Source organism: Triticum urartu, chromosome 3A (assembly GCF_056163025.1).
Source record: "Triticum urartu cultivar PI428250 chromosome 3A, HENAU_Tu73, whole genome shotgun sequence".
Classification (NCBI taxonomy): Eukaryota; Viridiplantae; Streptophyta; class Magnoliopsida; order Poales; family Poaceae; genus Triticum; species Triticum urartu.
In genome coordinates this window covers 727,883,754-727,904,909 of record NC_141875.1, presented here as the reverse complement: position 1 = coordinate 727,904,909, position 21,156 = coordinate 727,883,754, and the positions used below count along the sequence as shown (strand labels likewise).

The following is a 21,156-nucleotide window of genomic DNA, read 5'->3' as shown; positions in this document are numbered from 1 at the left end:
TAAATACAAGAATGAACATGGATTGGATAACTGAGGGAGGGAGAGGATTTACTGGAGGCAGACTTACCCACATGTCAAGCTTCTTTAAGTTAGGGGCATTCTGAAACAGCGAACAAGTGGCCAAGACTTGCCTCTGGTCCCAAAAGCATATCACAAGATAAATATGCTCGAGGCGATGAAATACGGCAGGGAACTTTGTAAGTATGCACCATTTTGATATATACTGCAACAATAAATTAAAGAAGTGGCAACAGAGATTAGTCAGGAACTCGGGATGCAGAAGAAGGCCATAGCAATGGTGGAGCTAATAATAGCTTACCTTCATGAAAATGCCACTAATTCCAAGTGTTTTGATGCCACTTAGGTCTCCCAATGACTTCTTGACATGGCTTTCCATGTCATGCGCAATTGGAACAGATTGATGTGCTTTAGCTTCATGAGCAAGAGAGAGAATGGCCACCTCCAAATTAGGGGCATCTAAATTAATGTCTTCAAAGTCCCCAAAAACATGAAGACGTTTCAGTTTAGGAGCTTGAACGTTTAGATAGTTGATGCCCTCAAAAGAAGCTAGTTTCAAACAACTCAGTACGGGGCAGAAGGAGACCAGATTTTGGATGTCCATGTCTGTGGAGGAGAAATTTTTCAAGTCCAGGTGAGTTAATCTCTTGAAACCTTGGAATACCCGGGGCAAGCTGATGACGCAGTTTTGCAGGTGCAGAACCCTCAAATCGCCGATAGAAAATAGACATGAAGGAATCCTATACCCTGGCCCTGAGTTCAACCTGATTGTAACTGATCTTGGTGATCTCCTAGAAAGCATGCGCATCCACCTACCGAACTCATCATGGTAAGTTTTGCTACCTGAAATGTCAAACATATCTACAGTTCCGTTGTGGAGTGATAGCACCATATCAACTAATGTGACGAACTTGGTTCTTGCAAAATTTCCATCGCGCAGAAATATTTTTGGCATATTAGTCCATGCATCCCTCCAAGTACTTGATAAGGTGCTAGTCTTAACCGCTTCTTTGACATTCAGACGGGAAAGGATGTCGCCCTTTAACTCTGGAGGTAGACTGCTAAGTCTGTCTGAACTCACAACATATGTAGCTTCCGCCCTGGCCTTCTTACACGCACTCATTTCTTCAGAACGGCCTAGCAATTCCAGAAGACAGGGAGCCTAAATTAGCGTGTAGTCTACCACATATCACTGAAACTACAATACATGCAAAAATTAAACAGCGCCCTAAGTTGCTTCTTCATAACAAAAAATAAATAAGAAATCAGCAAGAGATATCAGTTTAGCGAAGCAAGTCCGGTATGTTTGTATGAACAGAAAGAACTAAACTTGACTACTGAGTTGGTAAGCTGAAAGGCTTGATTATCATTTGACATGTGTTACAATACCCTAATTTGTGATCTCAAAGAGCAACCATGTCCCATGCTGCAAGCACAAAATGCAGATTTAGCAGTTATGTCATTCTAGTTCCAAAATTAACTACAATGCTAACCTTAACCGCTACCAATGAACTTGCTTCCTTGAGATCTTTGTTGCAGGGAGTGTGCGTTACAGGAGTACCCGACGACAGGTCCTTGCTTAACGGCGCCGCTTTTTCCACTAATGGCGCCTACGCTGCTCTTGAGTCCTAGCTATCGGATCCATCTCTTACCCACATCTCGGACTCTCGTGATCCTACTAGGGTTCGGGTGTTTGGCTGGCTATTCTATCTGGACAGGTTAAACACGCGGGCAAATCTACATCGCAAGACCATCATCGACTCTCCGTCGTGCCCGTGTTGTAACGCCGCGCCAGAAGACCGTGCTCACCACTTCTTCACATGTCCGATGGCTGCCTCCATTTGGGCTGCCATTGGGCTGCTGCCCCGTCACTCCCTGTCTGACTTGTGGAATGCGCCGGTTCAGCACGGCCTACCTCAGTCAGTCTGGCCTTTTATACTGCTACTCATATTATGGAAAATTTGGGATGCTCGCAACACCAAAACCTTTAGGGACTTGTCCCCTTCTCCATATGATGTAATTAGGGCTATTATCTCTGACCTCACTCTATGGTCTCACCGCCTTAAAAAGGCGGATCAAAAAATCCACGCCGGATTGTGGCGGGATTTTTTCACCTCTCATCTTGTCTGAACTATTACTTTTCGAAATATATTCAGGTGGGGAGTCTCCCCCAGTGACAGTTTCAAAAAAAAAGTACAAGACTTTGGTCAACATGGTAGCTAGGAAAAGATTAATTCTGCGAAATTAGCGCTGCAGAGCTAGAGAATAACAGAGTAGTACTACTAAACTGGATTCAGTTAAGCAACTGGATGTAAAAAGCAGGCGAACAGCATTAAGATTAACTACAACTACAGAGTACTCTGTAGAACATACAGTATTATAATCTCCTATTGTCACAAAAAAATCCCATTAGTCCTCACGGGGCTCTGGGGCAATCTGATAGCCGACAGAATTGAACTATACAAATCACGATACTGGTTCTTCAGTAACTTATACAGAATTGAACGGTACAATCACGATACATGGGGCAATCTGATAGCCGACAGAATTGAACAATCTGTGCGAACAAATCTCATGAAACGGGAAGCCAAAATAACTTACGGAGTGTTGTTTCTTCAATAACCAACGAAGGCCGCGCCGCTCGCGTGCTGCGGCCTTGGGGAGCGCGGGCGCTGCGGAGCGACGAGGGGCGAGGAACGGGGGCGCAACGCCACGCCGGATCTACGCCGCCGCCGCCGCCGCCGAACGGGGGCGAGATGCGCCAATGGGACGGGCGACCACCAGGAGGTGGGTGGATGGGCTACTCCTTATCTTGGGCCTTTCTTTTACTCTTTTTAGATGATGGGCCTTTCTTTTTCTTTGACGTTAGTCCTTACCTTGGGCTGAATAAATGAATGGCCCGACATTCTGTTTTTTTTTCATAAAAGGTGGATTATATTAATTTGTAACGTCGCATAAAAAAGTGGTGAGAAAATCTTCAGACAAGCAGGTAAAACAAAAGGCACTCAAGCCAGTGTCATAGATGCCACTAGCCCAACACCATGCATGAAAATAGGAGACAATGCACTTAAAAATAGATGACTTAAACTACTCAACAAGACTGAAACCACGCCTCCTCGAGAAACCATCGGACCTCGTAGCATCAAAGACATTGAACCATCTCCGAATGGGGTCGACTTGCCGTTGAGGCGACCCCTCGCTCCGGGCCATGGAGTGTCACTCTTGCAAGAGATAGCAAGAATTGAGGACACAAACTGTGCTTCCCCTTTTGTTAAAGATGGGTCCTTCCCTTTGCGAACGATAAATGTTAAAAGAAAATAATTTATATGTTTGCAAACCACCAATATTATTCACGAATGTTAATTTCAAAATATGTTCACGAACCACAAAAAATCTTTGCAAATATGAAAAAACAAATGTTCGTGGATTATGAATTTGAAAAAAAATACACAAATTTCATAAATGTTCATTAATTTTTTTAAAATTGTGATTTTTTAATTTATCATGAATTTTAAAATGTTCACAGTTTTCCAAAAACGTTTGGAGTTAAAAGAATGTTCATGAATTTGATAATATGTTTATGAATTACAAAATGTTCATTAATTTAAAGTTCAATATCTCAAAAAATGTTTGTGAATAGTGAAAATTGTTCACAACTTTAAAAATATTAGTAACGTTTTCAAATTTATCGTTCGCGACTTTAAATGTTCCTTAATTTGTGGTTTGTGAACACATTTTCAAAATTATCATTCGCAAACATTTTTTTAAAGTCTTGAACATTTTTTCCTTTGTCAAAAACATTTTTTGAAAACAAGAATTTGAATTTATTTGGACTGAAGTGCATTTATCATTCCCTGGAATTTATTTGAATTCATGTGCATATTTCTGTCACCGGCCGTTACCTTGCGGGGCCCTTATCCGACGTGTCACGGATCAAAGGCGTTAGCTGGCTCGTCAGGCGAGGGCGGACATATTTTTGACCTGAATGACACACTTACTGCAATTCGAGGTCCTAGATGCTGATTTTCATAGCTTGAGGACCTACATGGCACCCGTGAAATAGTTTAGAGACCAACAATGCACTCCACTATTTCAAAATAATTGTTGTGATTTTAGTTCACGACACTTATTTTGAAACAGAGAAAGTAGCTATCACTCTAGTTAGATATCAATGCTTTTCGCACCACGGTCATGCCAACGATCGACTGTGATGCTGTTGCAAAAACAACTTTTTGTCCAGTTAATCCCCATGGCTGGTGGATGAAGAACTCCATGCACCACGTGCGATGATACCTCATACTCCCTCCGTTTTTGTATATAGGCTCACTTTATTTTTTGTGTCAAGCTTTGATTTATAATTTTGGTCAACAAAATATGGGTTATATGTCATCAAAACTATATCATCAGAAAGTTTTTTAAAAAAGTGCATCCAATGACATACTTTTGTGGCACATAACTCATATTTTATAGACAATATTAATGATCAAAGTTAGACATACAAATAGAAAGTGGTGTTGAATATGAAACAGAAGGAGTTATTTAAGACCGTGCTCAATTGGTTATTCTTTTTTGTGGGGTCCAAGGATGATAGTTCCTTCCTCTATTATTTTTAGTACCACAATATAAATGTAGGCATTCATATTCACACACATACACTCATCCTGATAAATGCATGCATGAACATTTTATTTTTATGAGCACCTTTGAATGGCTAAACCGGCGAGTCACCTGACCATAGACAGAATGCCGCTTGCCCGCTCCCCGCTAAAAGAACATTCCGCATTTATTTGACACACAATTGTCAAACCTGAGGTTTACTCAAAAAAAAGTGTCAACCTGCGGTTTAATCCCTGGTGGGCTGGGGTACAACCAACCAACCATAGGTTGGTTTCACATCACACATACTTACCACAAACCTATGTCATTTAGAATATTTTTATGTTGAACTTTAAAATGTGAACTATAAATATTCTCTGAAACATTTAGATTGACAATTAGTAAATTATATGCTTAAAGCTGTCTCAAAAAGTATATCCACGGCACAGTAAATTTCTTGAACTAGCTATAAGTACATTCTAGATTAAAACTTGTGGTCGAAGGTAAATCTTGAAGACCGTGTCAATATCCAAACTGAAGATTATATGTGATATGGAGTGAGTAGCTAGTAGGTGATGGCAACGCATAGACGATTTCAACGCCATGCCAGGACATGCCATCCTACACAGCGTCGTGCAAGTCCACCTTAGGTGCTTCGTCCACGGGCTCTCGAGGTGTGGCTGACCATGGATCCACGCTGACAGGCGGGGTCAAGCTGTCAATGAGGATAGCAAGGAAGCAAAGATGTTAGAGCGTCATAATAAGTCCTTCTGGCTACTCTGACTGTTAAACATTGTAATTGTTCTGTTAGCTAGAGCGTGGCGTGTATGTTGTAATCTGTTAGGATAGGTTAAGTTGTTGAGATATGATCCTATAGTTAGCTTGGAGATCAATCCACACCTAACCTAAATCCTAACCCTCTGTAAGCCGCCGGCCTCTTGGCCCTTTATTAACACGCAACGCGCCCCTGCATTGAGCATGCGCTTCCAGCTATTTTCACATGGTATACAGAGCCTAGTTCTTCCATCTCATCTAGGTTATGTCATCTTCCTCCTCCTCCCTCACCATGGCCATGCCTTCGCTTGCTTCGCTCGGCCACACCATCACCGAGAAGCTGACGCGCGACAACTTCCTGGTGTGGAAGGTTCAAGTCCTCCCGCACGTCAAGGACGCGGCGATGATGGGTTACCTTGATGGCTCGACCAAGGAACCCGCTGCCGTCATCGTCACCGAGAAGGAAACCAACGGGAAGAAGGAGACCATTGAGATACCCAATCCAGAGCATGCGATCTGGGTGACTTAAGACCAACAGGTGCTTACTTTTCTGCTTGCATCGTTGTCTCGCGAAGTGCTCATGCAGGTGTCCAACCACACCACGGCCGCGGGCGTCTGGCAAGCTCTGGTAGAAAGCTTCTCCGCGCAGTCCAGGGCGCGCCAGATCCAGCTCCGCTTGGCCATCGGCAACGCCCGCAAGGGTGATCTCTCTGCTTCCGCTTACTTCACGAAGATGAAGGGACTGGCGGACGAACTCGCTGCTGCAGGAAAGCCCCTGGACGAGGACGACGTCGTCTCGCACATCCTCGAGGGACTCATGCACGAGCCCGACTACAACGGTTTTGTCACCTCCATCTCCACGCGCGCTGCCACCGATCGGCCGATCGGTCTCAGCGAACTCTTTTCGCTCCTGCTGTCTGCGGAGGCCCGGATCGCTGCCCAGCACGCTGCCTACACCGCTCATCACTCTGCCAACCTAGCTGCAAAGGGTGGTCGGGGCGGTTATGGCGGCGGACGCGGCGGTCAGGGCGGCGGATGCGGTGGTTACGGTGGCGGCAACTACTCCGACAACTCAGGGCATGGTGGCGGAGGTGGTGCGCCGCATCAACAGGGAGGTGATCGCGGTGACCGTGAACGCTGCCAAATCTGCAAGGAAGAGGGCCACGGTGCGTGGCGCTGCAAGAAATGGTTCGACAAAAGCTTCAACAACAATGTCCGCAACCCTGCTGGCAGTGGCGGTGGTGGTGGACGCGGCAATGGTGGGCGCGGTGGCGGCGGCGGGGGCGGCAACTCTCGCGCTGCTCATTCTGCCCACTCCTATGGCGTGGATACTAACTGGTATCTGGATACTGGTGCCACAGACCATGTCACAGGCGAACTAGAGAAGCTAGCTGTCCAGCTACACTGGCACCGACCAAATCCACACGGCTAGTGGTCAAGGTATGGATATAGAGCATATCGGTCATTCAGTACTATCTACTCCCTCCGGTTCCTTGCACTTGAAAAATATTCTCCATGCTCCTAGTGTCGATCAAAGCCTTCTTTCTGCCTATAATCTTATGCGTGATAATGATGTCTTTATTGAACTTCACCCGGAATTCTTTCTTGTTAAGGATCAGGCTACCCGGAAAACAATTCTGCAAAACAAGAATAGATGGGGTTTATTCTCCGTGACCGGACGGCAAAGTGCCCCTCAACGTCAAGTCCTTGCTGCCGTCAAGCCATCCACCTCACGGTGGCACAAGCGCCTAGGGCATCCCGCTCTTCCGGTAGTCCAAAAGATTCTCCGTGACTTCAATCTTCCTGTCTCCAATAAACAAGATCATCTTCTGGTGTGTGATGCATGTCAGATGGCCAAGAGCCATCAGCTACCGTATTCTCGTTCAACTAGTGAGTCTACAGCTCCTTTAGAGCTTGTTTTTTCAGATGTTTGGGGTCCTGGACCCGTCTCTGTAGGAAGACAGAAATACCATGTCAGTTTTATTTATGATTTCAGCAAGTTTAGCTGGATATATTTGCTCAAAAATAAATCTGATGTCTTTGAGAAATTTCGTCTCTTCCAAACTCATGTTGAACGTCTCTTTGGTCGCAAGATTATTGCCATGCAAACCGATTGGGGTGGGGAGTACCAACGGTTGAACTCCTTTTTTGAACGCATTGGCATCACACACCATGTTTCTTGCCCACATGCTCATCAACAGAATGGCTCCGCGGAGCGAAAACATAGACACATAGTGGAAGTTGGTCTCTCTCTACTTGCTCATGCTTTCATGCCGCTCAAATTTTGGGATGAAGCGTTCCTCACGGCAGTCTATCTCATTAATCGCATACCTAGTAGAGTTATCAAGAACCAATCTCCACTAGAAAAATTATTCGGCACTAAACCCAACTATTCTTTTCTCCGCATCTTTGGTTGTGCTGTGTGGCCTAACTTGCGTCCTTTCAATAAACACAAACTCGAGTTTCGGTCCAAGCAATGTGCGTTTTTAGGATACAGTACTCTTCACAAGGGTTATAAGTGCCTCGATATTGCTTCTGGCCGTGTCTATGTTTCCCGTGATGTTGTCTTTGATGAGCAAGTTTTCCCTTTCGCCAAACTCCACTCCAACGCCGGCGCCCAACTTCGCAAGGAGTTACTACTCTTGCCATCTCACCTCTTACCGTCTCCTGGCTTTGGTCAAGGGGGAGTTGATTTTACTGCTGATCATATGCCTATGCCTAATGCCACTAACCCAGCTGAAAGTGTGCAGGAAACAGAGCAAGAAAATATTGCATTTTTTGGTGAAAACTCGTATGATTTTATGCAGCCAACAGGAAGCTCCACAGAAGATCCACAGGATCTCTCAGGATCTGTTGCCGCAGCGATTCCAGGTGAATCCACCGCGGGATCAGCTCCCTCTGACGCGGCAGGCGAATCCGCACCGGGATCTGCGCGGTCAGGCGGGCCAGGCGGGCGGCCAGGCGGACCAGGCGGGCGCACCGAGGCGTTGTCCCCTGGCGGGCCGACCCCCGCGCTGTCTCTCACGTGGGACGACGCGCAGTCTCCCGGCGGGTCGGCTGGACGAGGCCCACGTGGTGGCGGTGGGGCTGGAAGCCCAGAAACCGGTGCGGCGCGGATTCCCTCCCGCCCAGCGCCCACTCCGGAACTGCCAAGTGGCAGTTCGTCATCGGCTGCCACACCGGATCCGTCTGCTTCTCTACAGGCAGCGGATTCAGGATCTTCTGCGCCCGTGTCTGCCTCTTCCGACTCAGCTGTCTCATCTACGCCCAACCGTCTTCAGCTCCAGCACGCTCGGCCAACTCCACCTCCTCCCGCCTGTCCCCGTACTCGGCCGCAAAGTGGTATTGCTAAACCCAAGGTTTATAATGATGGGTGTGTTCGTTGGGGCTCTTTCTGTGCCACAGGAGAATCGAAGATGTTGCAAGATGCTCTGGGAGATCCCAAGTGGAGACAAGCCATGGATGAAGAATTTTCTGCTCTTATTGAGAATAACATGTGGCGCCTGGTGCCTCTAGTTAGGGGGAGGAATGTCATTGACTGCAAATGGGTGTACAAGGTCAAGCGGAAATCTGATGGCACCATTGACAGGTATAAGGCACGTCTTGTTGTCAAAGGTTTCAAGCAAAGGTACGGAATTGATTATGAGGACACCTTTAGCCCCGTGGTCAAAGCTGCTACTATCAGGTTAATTCTTTCAGTTGCAGTATCTCAAAATTGGTGCATGCGACAACTAGATGTTAAGAACGCATTTTTGCATGGTGTTCTGAAAGAAGAAGTGTTTATGAAGCAGCCTCCTGGGTATGAAAGTTCCGTTTTGCCACGACATGTCTGCAAGCTTGATAAAGCAATTTATGGCTTGAAACAAGCACCTCGAGCTTGGTACTATCGTTTGTATTCCAAGTTGCAGTCTCTTGGGTTTTCTGCCTCCAAGGGAGACACTTCACTGTTCTTTTACCATCGACATGGAATAACTATCTTTATGCTTATTTACGTCGATGATATTATTGTCACCAGCTCCTCCACTAGAGCAGTCGATGCACTCCTTAAGGATCTGCGCATGGATTTTGCGCTCAAGGATTTGGGCAGTCTTCATTTTTTCCTTGGGATTGAGGTAAAGCGTGTTGCTAGTGGAATTGTTCTGTCTCAAGAAAAATATGTCCAAGATATCCTTAAGCGAGTGGGCATGAAAGGCTACAAGCCTTCTCCAACTCCTTTGTCTACCTCAGAGAAGTTGTCTCTTTATGATGGTTCGAAGCTTGGAGCTGAGGACTCCACCAGGTACAGGAGTGTTGTAGGAGCTTTGCAGTACTTAACTTTAACTAGGCCAGATATTTTTCTCTCAGTTAACAAAGTTTGTCAGTTCCTGCATGCTCCCACTAGTACTCATTGGACAGATGTAAAAAGAATTCCGAGGTACCTCCAGGCAACCAAGAGTCATGGTCTCAAACTTGCTAAGTCAAATTCTACGCTTGTTAGTGCCTTTTCAGATGCAGACTGGGCAGGTTGTCCTGATGACCGGAGATCTACCGGAGGCTTTGCAGTGTTTTTTGGTGGTAACTTGATTTCCTGGAGTGCACGCAAGCAAGCTACTGTGTCTAGATCAAGTACTGAAGCTGAGTACAAGGCCTTAGCAAATGCTACTGCTGAGATCATTTGGGTACAGAATCTGTTAACAGAGTTAGGCATTTGTCACCCATCTGCAGCTTCTCTTTGGTGTGATAATCTTGGTGCTACTTATCTCTCTGCCAACCCAGTTTTTCATGCTAGGACAAAGCACATTGAGATTGATTATCACTTTGTTCGTGAGAGGGTTGCCAATAAGCTTCTGGACATTCGGTTTGTTCCCACTGGTGATCAAGTAGCGGATGTTTTCACTAAACCACTATCATTGCGGCAGCTGGAGGTTTTTAGACGCAATCTCAACTTAGATAGTTGTGATTGAGGGGGAGTGTTAAATATTGTAATTGTTCTATTAGCTAGGGCGTGGCGTGTGTGTTGTAATCTGTTAGGATAGGTTAGGTTGTTGAGATATGATCCTGTAGTTAGCTTGGAGATCAATCCACACCTAACCTAAACCCTAACCTCCTGTAAGCCGCCGGCCTCTTGGCCCTTTATTAACACGCAACGCGCCCCTGCATTGAGCATGCGCTTCCAGCTATTTTCACACTGACTTTGTTTTGATGGGCTCGCTCTGGTGCTGGAAGCATTGTGTGTGTGTGTCTTCCAATCCCTGACTATGACGATTTGCTAGCGCGTACTCTTTCAATGACGACTTCCATCTTGTACATAAGTGTGTCCTCCAAAATGGTTGTGTGTCTAAAGCACCTCGTAAAGCCTTTGGGCGTCAATGGGTTCGAGTTCTCAAGAAAATGCTCGTATGCATCGTTCATCATCTCTAGGAATTTTCTCTCGCACGGCGACACCTGGTGAGCCTAGCAAGTACAATGGCCTTTTGTCTAAGGTTGTTTGTAGCAGATGTACGTACACACACGTATTTACACACTCTTTTGTCACATCTTGATGTAGCTTCGTAAGTTTCAGCTCATACTCCATGAAAGAATTGCCAAAAAAAGCGATAGGTGGAAAACCAAAAACTAGCCGTCGAGTTAACGTTAATAGTGTTAGAGTTGTGTCGAATATTATTGTACAAGGTAGGTTACAGTTGAACTTGGTTTTGGATTGTGTGTAAACAGGGTAGGAGTTGTGTCCTAATAGGACACTTGTATCCCAGGCCTCTCATATATATCAGGGGTAGACACACGATGTAACATATGCCAACATAATAGCACGGGCACGCGGGGGAGCCGGCGGCGTGTGCCGGCGCCCGGGCGGCCGGGGTGCGGTATTGTAGCCGTATCATGGGGAGGAGCGCCCGTAGTCAGGCCCCGGAGATGTAGCCATGATGGTAAATCTCGTTAACAAATCTCGGTGTTGTGCCTCGTGTGATTGTTTGGTCCTTGGTAGATCGACAGAGTGCCTCGAATTTATTCTAACAAGTGGTATCATGAGCAAAGTTACGAGGAGGCTGTGGATTGTTGATCGAGAGGTGGAGCAGAATTCGCTGAATTGATCGGTGGTCGAGCAGTGCGACCGGGAAAGATCGATGGAACGACGGGAGTTCTGCTCGTGTCAGAAGCAATCAGAAGCAGGCAAGGATTAAGATCAGTTTACAGAGGCGGCGTAACATACGTGGAGCCAGCGCATCGGAGCCGATCGGATCGGTCGACTCGGTTTGGTAACTTTTTTTTTGAGACAATTCACGAAGCTTTTATTGATCCGTCACCAAAGTTACAGGGACGAAAGAGAGGTTTCCGGGGTGGCCTAACCAAACATGGCGGCCCTCTCCGAGCTTTAAAGCATGCTTCGCTAAATTGTGAGCCTCGACATTCGAGCTCCTATACTCATGAGAGAAAACACAAAAAGAAAAACTACGAGAGTGTTCTAGTATTTCATGAATAATTGCGCCATAAACCCCTCCACTTTGATGCTCGATATCATCAGCCACGGTCCTGCAATCCGTTGCCACCTGAATAGAGCGGAGATGCAGGTCATCTACCAAGTCCAAAGATTCTTGAACCGCAAGTGCTTCGAGAGTGGTAGGATCAGAGATAGATTTGAAGCCAAACGTTGAGGCGCCCAGAAAAGCTCCCCCCTCATCTCTGGCAATGGCTCTGACTGCTCCCACTCCCAGTCTCCCGGCCACAGCCGCATCTACGTTGATTTTCATCATGTTAGCCCGGGGGGCGATCCAGTGACTTGGTCGTTGTACATTAGTGCTGCCTCCCACCCGCATTGGCTTCCTCAAAGTCTGCAGATCTGCCAGGTATGATTGTATGAATAAGTGGGTGGACAGCAGGCTCTGATGGATGTCCTCGTACACAACTTTCCTCTTTGCGCTCCATATGGCCCAGATTGTTACAGCCATGCGCATAAACATATCCGCCGACAGCGCTTCATTCATAGCAAACAACCAGTCCCGCGGATTACTGATGATGTGTTGGCTCATCACCTGGACTAGTTCCTCATCAGCTAGAGACCAAACACAGCGGGCCATTGTTCAATCCAGCATGGTATGTCGCCAGGAGTCATGAGACCCACATACCCTGCATGCATCAGAATCAAACATGTGCCGGTGCTCGAGAACATCTGCAGTGGGTATTGAACTCCTCGCTAGCCTCCATAGGAATTGCTTAATTTTCGGAGGAATATCTGCCTTCCATAAGGTAGCCCAATCGTTACTATTCCGTTCCGATCCCGAAGTACCCGCCGTCTCTTCAATCCAGCCTTCTCTGGTAAGCTTGGTGTTTAGTATAATTCTATATGCTGACTTGACAGAAAATATGCCCCTTGTCTCTCCGCTCCACGCCCAGAAATCATTGATATTTCTTGTGCATAACGGGATACGCAAAATTGCCTCTGCATCAATTGGCAAGAAGACTGACCGAACCAAAGGTTCGTTCCAAGCGGCCGTAGCCGGTGTAATAAGCTGCGAGACAAATCTGGGAGGGTTCTGCATCAAGGAAGTGATAGGTCGCATCATCCCCTGCCTTGGGAGCCAATTATGTTGCCATATCTCAGTTGTCTTTCCGTTCCCAATTCGCCGGATGATTCCCAGTCTGAGCATATCTCTCCCATCTAACACTGCCCTCCAAATCTGAGACGGTCGACCTCCTAGTTCAGCCTCCAACAGTGTAGCATTAGGGAAATACACCGCTTTCAGAATTCTAGCACTGAGGGAGTTAGGGTTGTCCATTACTCTCCAGGCCTGTCTTGCCAATAAAGCCAAGTTAAAAATCTCCATATCACGGAAGCCGAGTCCGCCCATATGTTTTGGTCTTGTCATGACATCCCACCCAACCCAGCTTGGCTTTCTCTTTCCCCTCTTACTTCCCCACCAGAACTGTCGAATAGGGGGAGGGTTTTTGATGTTATCTCTTAATACTTGAGGGCAGCCCTTGCTGAAGTAAATGGAGGATTTCTCACGGTTAACTCGCTGCCCCGAGGCATTGGAGTACGTTTCCAACAGGTTTGATACTGCCACTGCCCCCTCCACACTTGACTTGAAGAGCAACAGGCTATCGTCCGCAAACAGGAGGTGGTTTACAACCGGAGCTGTTGGAGCCACCTTGATCCCGCCAAGTGCTGACGATTGAGAACTGGTTTTTAGGAGGCACGAAAGGCCCTCTGCTGCAATCAAGAAAAGATAGTGGGAGATTGGATCTCCCTGTCGAATACCCCGAGATGGTATAAAACTCTCAAGCTTCTCACCATTGAACTGTACGGAGAAAGAAACTGAACTGATCATGCTCATCACTGTGTCTACCCATTGCCGGCTGAAACCCAACTTTAACATAATAGCTCGAAGATAAGGCCACTCGAGTCTGTCATAAGCCTTCATCATGTCTAGCTTTAGAGCACAATAGTTGTTGGATTTTGATTTACTCCTCTTCATAAAGTGAAGACACTCATAGGCACAAATAATGTTGTCTGTTATCAATCTGCCAGGAGCGAAATTGGATCAAGATTTGGTAACTAGTGGCGGCGGCGTGTTCTAGAGGACTCGACGAGTTGGATCGAGATTGGATCACGGCGTGGTGGCCTGGTGCGGCCTAGGAGGGTGGCAAGGCCCAGCCGGGCTGGTGTGCTGCTGGAGAGTTGCGGATGGCGCGGTGGCTGCCAATTGCGTGGAGACCGATCAGGCTGAGTACAAGGCAGCAGGCTGTGCTGGTGCCACGGATGCTTGGGTGCAAGGCAAACGCCTGGTGCGGCTCAGGCACGGGCGTGTGCAGGCAAGGTTGCGGCAGAAGCGGATCGGTGCTACGGTGTGGTTACTATTGAGCCGAAGGATGCAACGACATGTGATTTGTTTGAAAAAGAGCTACGCAACGGAGACTGGTGCTATCCATCGGAAGAAGAGAAAAGCTAGACCTACAGCCTACAGGAACACACGTGGAGTTGGGAGTTTATTTTATTGATCTTCACGGATAAGTGTATACAGGAAGGCTCATGTGGTGGATTTTTGGGCTTTATTTCTTTGTACACAGGTTGTGTATATGGATGGTAGCGTGAGGATCTATGGTGCAGGTGGCGAGGTTGGCGATGTGCGAATAAGGCACTGAGGAGTCTGGAGCATGCCGTGACAGGATCATGCAGACACAGGGCGTCAAGGCAATGCATAGTTGTGCGAGACGAACACGATCCAGGGTGAAGCATGGTTGCAGTCAGATAATTCGGCTGGGTCGGACTGGACAGTCTGATGGATCGACATGGATGTTGGTCAAAAGCAGAAGACGGTGGTGATTTCAGCGACGACGACATAGGAGCGTGATGCTGATGGTGGCCGACTTCTGGGGCATGGAAACGCGTGGTGCAGGCCTGAGGGCTTGTGCGGCTTCGACAGACTATTGTGCAGGGTTGATTCAAGACAGTGCACATGAAAGTTTGGAGTCGACAGGGCGCAGGGGTGGCACGTACAACCACCATGGAGTCAGGTTGAAGGTGAAGTTGGAGTCTGATGGATGATTTCACTCTGAGCTGATGGAGGGGCTACGGCGTAAGTTAACAGAGAGTCGAAGCCTATTTCAGCGAGATAGCGAGAGACGCGTGGCTCGGACTGGGCACCAGTGGTCTGATGGAGGCGTGATACTCGACATCGGTCGATGATGATCGGTGGTTCTCTGCAGTGGGGGTTGAGGCAGTGGGGGCTAGCTACCCGGGAGACTCGACTAGGACAGCAGAGGCTCGACGCGGTGATAGCGGCGAGGCGTGTGGTAAGCATGGGACACAGCGACAGGCCAGGGCACCGGTGGTCAGATATGTTGTTAGACAAAGTGTGCAGGGGGTGCTGAAGCAGTGTTTACGAGTACCAGATTCAAGTTGGTGACTGGGATTATCGGTGCGGTTGATGGACAGGAGTTGATCATGAAGAATCTGAGAAAGTGGCGGAAAATATAAAATTGTCAAAAGCTGAGAGAGTACATGGTCGTATATTCTGTGGTGTTCAGTACACATGGCAAAGTGCGGATGACAAGTATAGAAGGAGGCGGAGTGCTATAGCTATGGGACATATCAAAGACTATCCGGGAAAAAGGATGAGACAACTGCGAATTTGACTCAGGGTGACACAGGGCGGCGGTGAAATTCCTTCAAGTTTCAGACAAAGTGTCAAGGAGAGCGATGACGTGGAGTTCGGGTAACTCTTATATGTGGCGTCCAATATGTGAGTTGTTCACTTTCACACAGAGAGCGATCGGTGTGTGATGGCGTTGGACGGATACTTCGAAAGTTGGGAGCACAAGGTAGAGTAACGAGGAACTTAATTTTGCTCGAGCGTTGACTGCTAAGAAGACGAGAAGGGAGTATAGTTGCAGGTGGAGTCACATGGAGTCTGAGAGTAGCGGCGGTGCTCATAGTGTATCTCAAGTCTAATGTATATGGAGGTTCGACGCATGGATGAATTCAAGATGGAGAAGAATATTCGCCAAGGTGGAGTTTGTTAGAGTAGTGTCGAATATTATTGTACAAGGTAGGTTACAGTTGAACTTGGTTTTGGATTGTGTGTAGACAAGGTAGAAGTTATGTCCTAATAGGATACTTATATCACAGGCCTCTCATATATATCGGGGTAGACACACGATGTAACCTATGCCAACATAATAGCACGGGAACGCGGGGGAGCCGGCGGAGTTTGCCGGCGCCCAGATGGCCGGGGTGCGGTATTGTAGCCGTATCATGGGGAGGAGCGCCCGTAGTCAGGCCTGGGAATGCAGTCATGATGGTGAACTTTGTTAACAAATCTTGGTGTCGTGTTTCGTGTGATTGTTCGGTCTTCGGTAAACTGATGAAGCACCTCGGATTTATTATAACAAATAGTATAATGGAGGAGTGGTTGCCACATGCTGGTGTCCTTTAGAGGATCTCTATGAGTGGTTTGCAGTGTTTACATGTGCGTCAGTTGAGCCTGTGTGTATTTCTTGGTGATGACGCCTATCGGCGGTCTCAGATCAAGGGCTAGAGAAGCATGAGATGTTATTTCGGCGACGACCTTAATCTAGTATATGAGTATGTTCTCGAAAATAAGTGTGTCTACTAAACCTCCTAAGGCCTTCGGGGACGAGGCCTTCTGAGTTCTCAAGAAGATGGCCATCTAAGTCATGTCGTCCATTTCTATGTGTGATGGCCCATAACTATGATATACACAAAGGTTGTTGTAGACATGTATGCTTATCTTATTTCGTGTTCCGAGGTCTTCTATATTATATTGTCTGTATCGGATGTATACGCCTGTATTTACACTCTTCCACTACTACTTGATGTAGCCTCATACGCTTCAGTTCATACTCCATAAGGCATTGTTTGGTAGCAAGGGGAAGAAAGCCCAGGGCCATAAGCCCCTAGAGATAATTTTCACGTGCACATGAGATTCCCCGGAAAAATTCTATCACAGCCGCCGGAGGGACGAAGCGTAGATGTGAAGCGCTGGAGGGAGGATGGATGGGGAGTGGCTTCCAGCTCCATCGCCACTTTTTTTGCTGGAGCAAGCGGGTGTTTCCTCCCCAGCCTCTCGAGGCATGGAAGTCTCGCCCGAGGAAAGACAGTGGAAGGCGGGGGGTGGCCCGATTTTGTGGGTCCCCAAATACAGCGGTGGGCTTTTCAGGATTGATTAAGCCCGTGGCTTCTCCACCCAGGGAAGAGGCATGGATCCTATGAGGATCCCCTGTAAGGGCATCTTCAGCCGCGTCCCCAACAGGTTCTTCTTAGGTGATTTTGTCGCGCCGGCGTAAAAAAAACGGTTCAATCGTACTCTCAGAAACCCGTTTTTCGTCGGTTCAGGTCAAAACTGGTGCCGGCGGATCCAGACCGAACCCGGCGTCCTGGGGGCGCTTGGGGAGCCGGCACAAGCGAAAAAGGCGCGTGGGCCCGCCCTGGCGGCGACCCGAGGGCCTTTTCCCGCCGCTTCTTGACGCTTTTCCCTCGCATCTCCTCCGCTCGCTCGCCTTCTTCCCGCCATTCCCTCCCTTTCTCCCGCCAAACCCCCTCCACCTCGCCTTCCAGTCGCCGCCATGCCGCCGAAGAAGTACGACATGCCGCGCGCGGCGGCAACCACGACTGGCACCATGGCCCAGCCGAAGCAGAGGAAGCCGAGGGCGCCACCATCGAAGTCACCGGGCATGTCGAACGCCGAGTGGAGGGTGGAAGTTCAGCGACACGACGCAGTCACCACCGACCGGCGGAACAGGGCCATTGCCAAGAAGGCCCGCGACAACACGGCGCGTGCGGCGGCGTCTTCCTCATCGGTCGACCACGCGGGGATGATGAATCCACCCGTCGTCAGCCACGCCCAGTACGCGCCCTGGGGACAGCAAGGTGTCGGATCTCCATGGGGATCGTCGTCGCCCGGCTACGCCGACGGCGACGCACACGGGGGGTTCAACCCAAACGTGACCTTCCCCCATGGCCACCCCGCGACGCGCACACCCTCGCCCGCCTTCGTCGGCGTGCAGTACCCTTCATACAACTACTCGCCGCCCGCCGCCTACGCGACCACACCGACGCCCCATCTCCGCCGTGGGCCGCTGCCCTTCTCGCACCTCGGCGACACGGACGACACAGGAGCCGACATGGACGACATCATCGCGACAGGATCGACCGCGGCCGCCGCGTCTCCCGGGTTCGCAACCCAGGACGAGGTAGTGGATCTCAGCGGCGACATGGAGGCCGAACTCGGCTACGTCTACGGCGAGGACGCGCACGAAGCGCAGGAATCCGAGGAGGAGGACGAGGACGAGGACGAGGAGGAGGAGGAGCCAGCTCCTGATCCGACGAAGGGGCGCCAGAAGAAGAAGCGGGCGGCTAGGACAGGCGAAGCGCGCATCAAGTGGACATCCAAGGAGGAGGAATGCCTCGCCGAAGCATGGAAAGTCGTCTGCCTCGACCCGACCACCGGCATGAAACAGAGCTTCGAGACGTACTGGGACCGCATCAAGGCCGAGTTCGACGAGCGGAAGCTCGTCGACCCGTACTTCAAAGGCGTCTACATGCAGCGCGGCTCCAAGGCGATGGCGAACCATTGGGGGCGTATCCAGTTGGCGTGCAACAAATGGCATGGAATCGTCGAGGAGGTCGCGGCTCGCCCGGAGAGCGGCGCCAGCGTTGAGGATCAGGTACGCACGCCGTTCGCCCGCATCTCTTTGTCGTCAACGCCCGCCGCTGTTTGTTCCTCCGCGCAGCTGCTGCGTATGTTCATCACGTATCGGCGCGACAACCAAAACGCCGACTTCAAGCACCTCCACGTCTACAAGCGCATTGACAAGTGCGAGAAGTGGGCGGAAGTCCGACGTACCCTCGATAAGGCCAAGGAGACATACAAGCTGGACGCGACGACTCCGGACGCGTCAGAGGGGCGGCCGGACGGCCACAAATTGGCAAAGAAGGGGAAAAACGCCGACACGGCAACCGCGCGAGTGCAGGAGTCCATCGAGCATTGCCTCGCCGACGCCCAGGCCCGGGTCGTCCTACGTGAAGAGAAGATCGAGGCGCGGTGGTCGTCGCTGATGAAGAACAGCGCCATCAAGCTCGACCTGCTCCGGACGAACGTCGCCGCGAAGAAGAGGAACACCGATATGGCTTTTCTGATGGGCGGGGCGGACATGCTCCAGAGCAACGACGAGCAGCTCAGGGCGTGGTACATGGCGGAGCGCGGCCTCATCCTGAACCAGATGTAGACGGCAACGCCGACGACGCCGACGAAGCAAGCTCCCGCGCCCACGACCACACGGACGCCAGCCCGAACGACGCCTCTACATCGCCGCCCAGCAGTGCCGAAGCCGCGCCGACACAGCCCAGCACCGAAGCAGCTCCGACACTGCCGAGCCCGCGCACGCCGACTCCGCCAACGCCTGGAGCCGAACCCGCCGAGTGAATCATTGCGCACGCGAACTTGCGGCGTGCGGCGCTCTGTTTTTTATAACGCCAGAGTACGTCCGATCGCCGGATTTTTGGCGTCTTTTGAGAACGGGAACGACCAAGTTTAAATTTCCCGCATCCTGGGACCGGCGCTTGGGGGCGTGACTGGGAGCTAGGTCGCCCTCAGGGGCCGAACTAGCGCCGGCATGCCCCCAGGCCACTCTATTTAGGCGCCCTGGGGGCCGAACGGCTGGAGATGCCCTAACCAAATGAGCCCTAAAAGAATTGCCTGAAAAAGCAGCTGGTGGAAAAACCAAAAGGTACTGCCCCCTAATTAACGTTAACGGTGTAATGGAGGATTGGCTGCGATGTGGTCGCCTAGCCAGCCCCAACAAAGCTTTCAACGTGTTTTATAAGGGAGGGACAATTCGAAATGATTTTATTGCTATCATGAGTTGTACTCGTGTTCATGTAACCAGGAGGCAGGCTTGTGTACTTTCCTTGTACCGAACTGTGTGTTTTATTGAAGAGCTGGATATCACACGGCAATCAAACCCAAGAGATGCATGCAATGCAATGCATGAGGGAGCTTTAGCAGTACTGGCAGTACGTTGAGCTGGATCTAAGTACTGTGGAAGTTAGTTCAGCCTCTTCCTAATGGTGCGTACTGGGTCAGGCGGTGCCAATAAGGCAGCATCGAATTAACATGCCACGGCCATGCATGCATGTGGTTCTAACAAGGGGATGAAGAGCATCAAAGTACCACTTACCAGCGCACAACAGCCCCAGATTCATGCTTTTTCTCTCTGTTACACGACGCAAAAATTATATGCGACGTGCATGCATGCACGGAGATGTGCATGTGCCATTGCCGGACTGGAGTAGTAGTAACGGAAGTGAAGCTCACTCTCTGGCAGTGGCATGCACAAGAAATGCTACACTTACGGATGGATTTTTACAGATTGAAGTTACGGACTGAAGTGTGAAACCTTGATTGGAAATAAGGAGGGGGTGGGACCCGTGCTGGAAATCAAGGGGAGAAAAAGATTGGTGAGAAGTAGTCCGTAGGTGCTTTCCGTGTCAGCTTGCCCATAAGTGTAGAATTATCGGGCATCCACGGAGATGCCTTTGCGCCGTCGCCGGATCTCGAGGCAGGCAGGCAGTCACACATGGGTCACAAAAGACTTTACCGCGTGCGCCATATCAACCTCCTCCGGCGTACCAATACGTACAGTACATATATACGAGCGTACAATCTCATCTACCACTCTACAGTGACAGCCGGGGCCATGTCCGGTGGGCCAGGGTTCGCCAGCGACAGGGAACACCTATGCCCGCTTAGATGACCGTACTGCCCCTCAACGCCGGCCGTTGTTTAAAGACGGGTCCTTCCTTTTGCTTTGCTTGCACCGTAGATTTCGTTAAAGCTGGCCGGGAAGTGGGAAGGACTACGTACAATAATATCTCCAGTTCTGCACTCAGCTCAGCGCCTCACCTATACTGGCAACGGCGGGAGTACTCTACTATCTAATTAAGAATTCCCCGAGTATGTCCTTCAAAATGGATGCATCACTACAGCACCTCCTAAAGCCTTTGGGAAACAATGGTTTCGAGTTCTTGAGAAAAAAATATTACTCATAAAAAAAGGAGTTCCTGAGAAAATGGCCGTATGCATTGTCCGTCATTGTGACAACCCGGTCCCTGATAAAGACTTGAATCTATGTGCTTTCTATGCCAGCCCATGAGTCAATTGCTAGCACCCACAGTTCATGATGTCACATGTCATTGTATCCCTAATTCATAATCCTTACTCATCATGCATAAGTCCTGCAATATGATACATTGCGGTCACAAGGGGCAAT

The 21,156-nt window shown here is 49.3% G+C and overlaps 1 protein-coding gene across 4 annotated transcripts in view; it reads right to left on the bottom strand.

Moving 5' to 3' along the window:
* Positions 1 to 2,818, bottom strand: part of LOC125546248 (F-box/FBD/LRR-repeat protein At1g13570) — a 137,323-nt gene extending 134,505 nt beyond the window's left edge. For 3 of the 4 annotated variants that reach the window (XM_087514295.1, XM_048710460.2, XM_087514296.1), the window contains exons 1-3: positions 2,620 to 2,818; positions 320 to 1,155; positions 68 to 223 (exon numbers count right to left, since the gene is read on the bottom strand). In XM_087514295.1, coding sequence (XP_087370421.1) covers positions 68 to 223; positions 320 to 1,141 — 978 coding nt within the window. In that variant the 5' untranslated portion in view covers positions 1,142 to 1,155; positions 2,620 to 2,818. The remainder of the gene's footprint in view (positions 1 to 67; positions 224 to 319; positions 1,156 to 2,619) is intronic. The other variant, XM_048710459.2, reaches the window with a different exon arrangement.
* Between the last annotated feature and the right edge of the window lie 18,338 nt (positions 2,819 to 21,156).